The 8311-nt window shown below is 63.1% G+C and overlaps 1 protein-coding gene across 1 annotated transcript; it reads left to right on the top strand.

Moving 5' to 3' along the window:
• The first annotated feature begins 378 nt into the window (after nucleotides 1–378).
• FCN2 (ficolin 2) lies at nucleotides 379–7427 on the top strand. The gene is made up of 9 exons (XM_072778549.1): nucleotides 379–537; nucleotides 2104–2217; nucleotides 3159–3212; nucleotides 3609–3644; nucleotides 4381–4413; nucleotides 4780–4907; nucleotides 5374–5503; nucleotides 6283–6417; nucleotides 6916–7427. Exons 1-9 carry the CDS (start codon nucleotides 447–449, stop codon nucleotides 7161–7163), a joined length of 969 nt encoding a protein of 322 aa, XP_072634650.1. The 5' UTR covers nucleotides 379–446; the 3' UTR covers nucleotides 7164–7427.
• Nucleotides 7428–8311: the final 884 nt, after the last annotated feature.

The raw sequence follows: 8311 nt of genomic DNA, 5'->3' as shown, positions 1-8311 counted from the left end.
GTCGGAGGCCACCCCTCTTCACTCTGGCCAGTGACTCCTACAGACACTCTGCCCTCCCCTGCCCTTCTACCAGCCAGAGACGTGAAGCTGCTGTAGGCCAGTGAGCAGCTCTCCAAACCCTGCCAACCAGGGAAGGCCTCGGATTATTATCTCGCAGAGCCAGAGAATGAGGAGGGGCCCCAAGTGTTCCTTAGAGACAGGCAGGCTGGGCCTTCTCCACACAGGGCCTTGGGGTCTTCTCCTGGGAAGTGTGTCCCTATGAGGGGAAGGGAGGCCCATCACACAGGATGCTCGCTATCAGGGCGTGGGGCTGTGTCACTCTAGCTGGCGCCACAAGCCTCGGAAGGAAGTGGCCCCCCGGGGAAGAGAAATAAAGGCAGGGGTTAAGAGGGGGAGGCCACGGCCTCAGAGAGCCAGGAGCTCCCGCAGCTGCTCACACCAGAGCCATGCAGCGGGGCGGACTTGCTGCAGGACCTGCCGTCCTGGCCGTCACTGCCCTCCTGTGCACTGTGGCCTCGACTGAGGACACCTGTCCCGGTGAGTCAGACACCAGGCGAGCCGGCTCAGCCTTGATCAGGTCTGGAAGCTGGCAGCCTGCACATGCAAGCCAGGCCTGTGCTCAGCCCTCCGTGAAAACTCCATTACTCCTTGGGATGGTGCATTTTAAGTGTCGTTTCCCAGAAGAGGATGGTGGGCAACTCCAACCCCGAGGTGATGGGCCCAACCCCTGGCCCGCGCTGTCAGCAGGGGACCCTGCGGAGGAATCCTCCTCCGGGGCTCAGGGTCCATGTGCGGGGGCGGCGATCACAGGGTCCATGTGCAGGGGGGTGATACAGGGTCCACGTGCAGGGCAGGCAATCACAGGGTCCTGGGGACCTCACACCTGGCGCCGAAGGACCGTCAGGCTCTGGGGCAGGGGTGCCCCGCTGTGCCTCTGAGGGGGGAGGCAGAGCAGCCTCCTGCCCCCCTTTCCCTGACCTGGGCTCAGGAGCTGTTTACCCTGCCCTGCGCCCCCCGTCCCCACCCTGACCTGCCGGAGGTCCTGGACCAGGAGGGACAGAACAGGTGTGTTTCCAAGAGTCCAAGTGCCACAGCTGGTGCCAGACTCACCAGGGTCGGTGGGACGGGGAGTGGGATTAACCCGGAGTAGCCAAGAACCCTCGAGACGGGAAACATCAGGATCCTTCACTGGAAGATCACTGGACAGTAAATTTGTTCCCCTAAACACATTGTGTTTCCTAATTTGTCTAAAATTGCCAACTCTTCTTTATGAATGAGAAAAAATGAAGCAAAGTTTAAAATGAAGCCTACCGTGTTCTGAGCAGTGAGAGGAGAACAGAACAGCACTCCAGGTTGTGGCGGCTCCCTGCCCCCGGCCCCCACAGGACCCTGTGCTGTCAGGCACCCCCGAGACACCCCCAGGCCTCTGACCCGGATGTTTTTAGCTTCGGGATCCACACGATCAAATGCCACCAAGTAAATCAACCTCTGTTCCCAAATCCGAGGACCCTTGCTCTGTGTCCTGGGAGCAAACACATCCCTCTCCAGGGGACCCACAAGGACCCCTGGCGGCTCAGGAATTCTCTGAGCACCTGCCCAAGGGCTGGGGGTGAAATTTCAACATTGACCCAAAATCCCCGAGTTTCCTAGAAATATTTAGGGTTATTAGTAATTGAAAGTCCCCAGTGTTCATGCAGCTCTTTCTAAATGCCACGGATCCTGCTCAGATGGAAACATTTGCAGCATCTAAGGAATCCTCCCCCACAGCCCTCTTCCCATCCTCCTGGAGCCCAGAGGACAGAGGCCCGGGGGGGCGGAGGGATGTGCCCGAGAACACAGCACTGAGGAGCTGGGCTCCCCTTGGGCAGGGAGGACTCCAAGGCCATCTCCTCCCGCCTGACCAGCACCCATGGACGGGCAATCAGGGGGACAGAACACGTCTACACCAGAGGCGGGGGAACCCAGGTCCAGGCTGACCGCCCAGTGGTGCGCAGCGGTCAGCCCAGGCTCGGGGTCCCCTCGCAGGGCAGTCTGTCCGCAGGATCTGCTGGGGCCTCGGGCCCAGGCGGGGCGCACCCACCGACACTTGGTGTCTCTCTGCAGAGGCGAAGGTGCTAGATCTGGAGGGTTCTGGCAAGCTCACCATCCTCCGAGGCTGCCCGGGGCTGCCAGGGGCCGTGGGGTCCAAGGGAGACGCAGGCGTCGATGGAGCGAGAGGTAGGCACCCCGGGTTCGGGGTGGGGTGACCCAGAGCCTGCTCTTCTCCAGGTAGAGCCCGGGGTGGCCGTGCCCCCTGCACTTGCAGGTGGGGGCGCGGGTCTTGCCCTGCACACAGTGGGGTCAGAGCCACGCAGCTCTGCTGTGGGTGGAGTCGGATCCTCGGGGGAGGGGCTCATGATGGCCCGACCTCCACGGCATCCGGGGGGGCAGTGCCCACCGGCTCACCCTGCACGGAACCCACCGCAGGAGAGGCCGGCCGTGTCCCATGGGGACCAGTGGGACAGGATCTCCCGGGATGTGCCCTGTGTTCCAGGCGCTGACTAGACCATAGGGCTCTGTGGGGGCAGCTGGGCCGGGGCCCTGCACATAGGTCAGCGGAGCCAGGGGTCAGCGGTGGCCCTGGGGCCGGGGCTGCAGGTGACTATCTGGTCTCCACTTGGGCCTGGGCTTCTCCCAGGGGCTGCTCGGTGTACCCTAGGGCAGCTCTGTCCACTCTGGGGCAGCTCCGTCCACCCTGGGGCAACTCTGTCCACCCAGGGGCAGCTGGGTCCATCCCCGGGGCAGCTGCGTCCACCCCAGGGCAGCCCCATCCACCCCAGGGCAGCTCCGTCCACCCCGGGGCAGCTGAGTCCACCCTAGGGGCAGCTCCATCCACCCTGGGGCAGCTGGGTCCACCCCGGGGCAGCTCCATCCACCCCGGGGCAGTTCCGTCTACCCTGGGGCAGCTCTGTCCACCCTGGGGCAACTCTGTCCATCCAGGGGCAGCTGGGTCCATCCCAGGGCAGCCCCATCCACCCCAGGGCAGCTCTGTCCACCCCGGGGGCAGCCTTCTGAGGATAAGTAGTGCTGGGTGGACCTTACTACTTGGGTCAAAGAGCTCACATGGAATCGTTGGGCTGCACCTTTGTCCACGATGCCTGTGTCGTTGGAGTTTGCAGGAGCACCTGGTCCCCCTGGAGTCCCTGGGAAGGCCGGACCACCGGGACCCAAAGGTAACAACATGATAAAGAGTGAGGACCCCTGTGCGGGACCCTGGTCTGTTCATAGAAGATGAGAGAGGAGCATAGACAGAGGACGAGGAGTTTGGGAGAGAGAGACAGGGAGGGACAGAGTGGCAGAGTGACGGGGAGGGATAGGTCATAGGTCCATTTCCAAGGAACCTGGAGATCGTGCATGACCTGAGACCTTGGTTGGGGGTCCTGGGTCTCCAGTGACCTCTCCTTTGGGGGGGCAGGATCCCAGGCCTCGGGGTCCCCTGCCCTCCTTGGAGACCCTGACATTAGAAATCTTGGGGAGCCAACAGAGCAATGGGGACGTCCAGGCCCTGGGGCAGCCCTGCACTGACCATACCTTCTGTGTCCGGGTCCTTCCTCCTGTATCTTCTCCAGGAAACCAAGGAGAGAGAGGCGTGCAGGGGCAGAAAGGTGAGCTTGGGCCAGGTCCAGGGGCGCGTCCACAGGCTCTGGCCACGCGGGGCTCCCAAGGCCACAGTCAGCCTGGCGGCATCTCGGGGGGATGGGTTTCAGACCCAAGTTCCTGTCTCGTCAGGGAAATGGCAGGAAAGTGCCCAGGGTCTGGGCCAGGGCTCAGGGTGCCGTCCTGTCTGTGAGGGTCACAGCCCCGCATTCCCCCCACCCGGGACCCTAGTGACAGCCAGATGTCATTACTGCTGAGTGCAGACCTTCCCCCACTTTCCCTCCTATTTATGCTCATTTATGAAACGTTTATCAAACAACATGTGAGATACAAACTCCCAAACCCTGAGACCCAGTCGCGTGCTCTGAGCACCAAGAAAAAGCACAGGATTGGGGCACAGACCTGAAAACCTGTTGCCCCCAGATGTCTCCCCAAGCAGAGGCTCTGAGTCTGAGGGACAGTGGGTGGAGGTGAAAAGTCCATTCCTACCCCACTGAAGAGCCGGGGGCCCCAGGCACATGGTTCACCCGGTGGGCACCCAGCGCCCAGAGAGACCATCTGCTCCTGGGCCGGGAGGTCGGGCTGGACACTGCAGGGCCCTGCAGATCCGTCCCGGGGACTGACAGGCTCACAGCCCTCCCGCCCTGGGCAGACCCCCATTCTGCTTCCCCTGTATTCCTGGGGCTGCAGGGGCCAGGGCTTCCGTTTCCAGGCCCTGATGTGCATGTCCTCTCCTGCCCACAGGAGAGCCCGGGTCACCTCAGTCCTGCAACACAGGTGACCGACCGTGCCACTGCCCCCCCCACTCTTGAGCTGACGCTGCTACCCTCAAGGAAGGCTCCACCAGACGCCCCCTCCTCGCTCGGGTTCCAGAACCCAAGGACCCCACACTACAGCCGCAGGTCCCTCCCTGGGTGGCTTGGCAGTGGGCAGCAGGCCCCCGGTGATGTTGTCCAGAAGCTACAACGTCTCCTGCAGGCCAAGGGCTCTGGACTGGGCTGGGTGGCCCTGGGGGGACAGGACTGCCAGGGAGATCTGGCTGGGCAGCCTGGGGCTTGGTCCCCATCCAGGCCCAGGTCCCTCCGCGCCCGGGCCGACGTGCCAGGGCTTCCTGCCTGACGGCAGCCCTGGGTGCATCCCCAGCACCTCGGACCTGCAGGGAGCTGCTGACCAGGGGGACCTTTCTGAGCGGCTGGCACACCATCTACCTGCCCGACTGCCGGCCCCTGACTGTGCTGTGCGACATGGACACGGACAGTGGGGGCTGGACCGTGAGTGCGGGGCCCCAGGGAACCGCTCGGGGCGGGGGGCTCAGGAGGGGGATCTGCCTGTGGGTCCCCCAGAGCCCATGTCTGCCAGAGGGAGGACACTGTCCTGTGGCCTTTGTCACACTATCCACCACCCACCCTCAGGCTGACTGAGCCTCTGGTCCAGGGCAGGGAGGACCAGACAGCTCGTGGGGGGTAAATCCTTATGGGGGGAGTCCAGACTTTGGGGTGAGGCCCAAGGGAGCCCACACCCCCAGCTGTGTGGCTTTGGGCTTGTTGCCCACCCTCTCTGTTCCTCTGTGTCCCCCTCCTCCCTTGCGGGCTCTGTCCTCAGATCCTCTGCGGGACCTGAAATGAGACCCCGTGGCCGTGTCTGCTGCTCTGCCAGGATGCCCCCTGAGCTGGGAGGCCTCCCCCTGAGCCGTGACCCTAACAGGGCCCAGGGCCCTGACCCTCTTGCTGTCCACAGGTTTTCCAGCGAAGGACCGACGGCTCCGTGGACTTCTTCCGCGACTGGGCCTCCTACAAGCAGGGCTTCGGCAGTCAGCTGGGGGAGTTCTGGCTGGGGAATGAGAACATCCACGCCCTGACCGCCCAGGGTAGGGCCTGACACCCCCCGCCCTGACCCCAGCCTGGGCCCTGGATTGAGGCCCTTGTCCCTCATCCTGCAGGGGCTGCACTCTGACAGCGGGAGGCACTGGTTCTGCACCAGTCTGTGCATGGGGGCTCTACCTCTGTGCCCAACGTCTGGGGGGAACACGTCAGGGCCCCGGGGAGGCTTCATGCATCCAGGGCACCACTGGAGTCTAAGGTCCTGGGACAGGAGGGACCAGAGGCTTCTGGGGACCCTGCAGTGCCTGTTTGGGGAAGACAGACCGTCCCTCCTCCAGGTCCTCTGTCCCTGACCTGCGCGGGTCTGGGTGAGGGCAGCGTCCTGACACTCGGGCTCCTCTGCCCGCTGTGACCACTTGCCGCTGTCCTGGGGAGGCCGCCAGGGGTCCATCTGTCCTCCCTGCACGATCCCCTTGGCCATCCTGCTGCTCCAGTGTGTGACAGACTGTCCCCCGTGCAGGAACCCTAAGTGGCCCACGGCCCGGGGCTGTAATGTCACACCCTGCCAGGAAAATGTGCTTCATTGAGGTAGAACAGTGTCCTGTTCCCTCAGACAGAAACGAGGAGGGGATCAGGTGCCGTAGGAGGACGTGTGGGATGTGGGTCTTCATGGCCCCTCGTATAACCAAGGACTTTGTATCTGAACATGTGGAGACCTCCCTGGGATGCCAAGTCCATGCGGTCCCTGCACACTTTCTTGCATTCCCACCTCCTGGGGCTGAGACGAGGGGTCCCCGGCTGGGACCTGACAGCCCCTCTGCTCCAGGAACCAGTGAGCTCCGTGTGGACCTCATGGACTTCGAGGGCAACCACCAGTTTGCCAAGTACACATCGTTCAAGGTGGCGGGTGAGGCTGAGAAGTACAGGCTGGTCCTGGGGGCCTTCGTGGAGGGCAGCGCAGGTGAGGGTCCACCCGGGGCTCGGGGCCCTGCTTCCCCTTCTACCTCTGCGCCACATGGATAGGGTAGTGGCCGCCCGACATGGTCCTTTTTCCATCTGTGAGGATCCTGTCACCCATACCTGCTGGTACCCACAAAAACAACATGTCATGTCCAGTAACAAGTCCAGTGGTGGGGTGGGGGGACTGCTCTGTATGGCATCAGCGACACAACCAGAGAAAGGGCAGTAATGTGGTGGTTTCCTGTGGCACCCACGTTCCCACTATGTGATGCCTGGAGCTCCCTGGTGATGCACCAACTGTCCCAGGGCAGTGAGTGGCCTCCCTCCGAGGAAGGACGCTTGCCAGCTGGCAGGGACAGACGGAATGAGGGTACGTGCCAAGGCCACTGTACTAGAGAGCAAGCATCCCCTGGCACCCCCTAGAGTTGTGCAGTGCATGACACGCACACCTGGATGGGGCCGACCTGCCCAGACCTCGCCCCCACTCTCCCCCGTGCAGGCGACTCCCTGTCATACCACAACACCCAGCCCTTCTCCACCAAAGACCAGGACAACGACTCAACTACGGAAAACTGTGCAGAGCGGTACAAGGGGGGCTGGTGGTACTCTAAGTGCCATCTGTCGAACCTCAATGGTCTCTACCTCCGGGGGCCCCACGACAGCTTTGCCAACGGCGTCAACTGGAAGACTGGGAGAGGCTACAACTACAGCTACAAGGTGTCGGAGATGAAGCTGCGGCCGGCCTAGCGTGGGGCGCTCCATGCACACGGTGGCCTCAGGGAGGCGGTGCGGGCGCTGTCAGGGGAGGGAGCATGGGGTCCCCACCCTGCTCCCTGTGAAGCCCTGTTTCTCTGTTCCGTCTCCTGCACTAAGGCCCTGCCTCCCATCCCCAGGGGTGAGAGCAGGGACCCACCACGTCCTGCCGGCCATGCGTTTTCTCAATAAAGACATTTGCTTCCTTGTGGGGCGCTCGTGGGTGCCACCGCTGCCTGCACTGCCCTGGCCACCGACCATGCTGCCTCTGTTCCTTTGGTTGCACCCCCTGGGACCTGACCCGGAGGGGCCCTACTGGCTGAGGGAGGAGTCCCTGGGGGTCTTGGTCAGGAGTAGAGAGCAGGGTCTGTGGCTGGGCCCCCTGGGTCGGCATCCTTTGTGGCCACAGTCTGCTGTCCCACAGACGTTAAGCTGCAGACAGAGCTGAGGGACGGAGACGGAGACCCTGTAACCACGACCCCAGGTCTTAAAATCTTTCCAGGTCAGCCCTTACAGAAAGTGTCTGCTGACCTGGGCTCAGAAGTGACCCATCTTGTCCCAGACCCCAGCTCTGCCCACTGAGCCATACCACCCTGGCCTCCAGGTTCCCGCGGGGCTCACTCGGGACTGCCCTAGGCACCCTGCAAAGGGTGACCCTAGGCACATGGGTCCCTGACCATGATTGAGACTTCAGGGGGCCAGGTGGGAAGTGTGGCTGCTCTGAGCTCCCTGTGGAAGGCCTTTGCCCTGAGGGCCGGGCCAGGTCACCCCACACCTGGCCAGCAGGTGTGCGGGGCAGGGACAGGCGTCCTGGGAGCCAGCCAGGCCATCTGAGGGATGGCAGTGTCCTCAGCATGGGAGCCTCTGTCTGCTGAGCAGCCTGCCCAGCCGTGTCCCCCTCGGCCACCCACATGCTCTGAGGGGACCCCATCCTCAGCCTGGGTAGCGGGTCCCCGCATTGGCTGGTGCTTGACCCTCATGCTGCCGTTTGGGTCCCCCTAACCCCAAGGGACCACAGGGTGCATTGTCGTCTACTTTGCAGAGAATCTGGGAGGGCCCAGGGGGGAGCCCACCTTCTTGCCCCCAAGGGTCCCTTCGGGGGTCGGGGGGCTTCGCTGGGTGTGAACAATACAGAAGTTGGA

Source organism: Canis lupus, chromosome 16, assembly GCF_048164855.1.
Source record: "Canis lupus baileyi chromosome 16, mCanLup2.hap1, whole genome shotgun sequence".
NCBI lineage: Eukaryota > Metazoa > Chordata > Mammalia > Carnivora > Canidae > Canis > Canis lupus.
Note: the sequence above shows the minus strand (reverse complement) of the source record. Positions and strands in the feature narration are given on the sequence as shown.

Excerpts from the sequence above, each read along its gene's own strand:
- FCN2 (XM_072778549.1), top strand. The coding sequence starts at position 447 with ATGCAGCGGGGCGGACTTGCTGCAGGACCTGCCGTCCTGGCCGTCACT. Across the intron at positions 3,213-3,608 it reads CGGACCACCGGGACCCAAAG|GAAACCAAGGAGAGAGAGGC; the intron begins GTAACAACATGA and ends TATCTTCTCCAG. Across the intron at positions 6,418-6,915 it reads CTTCGTGGAGGGCAGCGCAG|GCGACTCCCTGTCATACCAC; the intron begins GTGAGGGTCCAC and ends TCCCCCGTGCAG.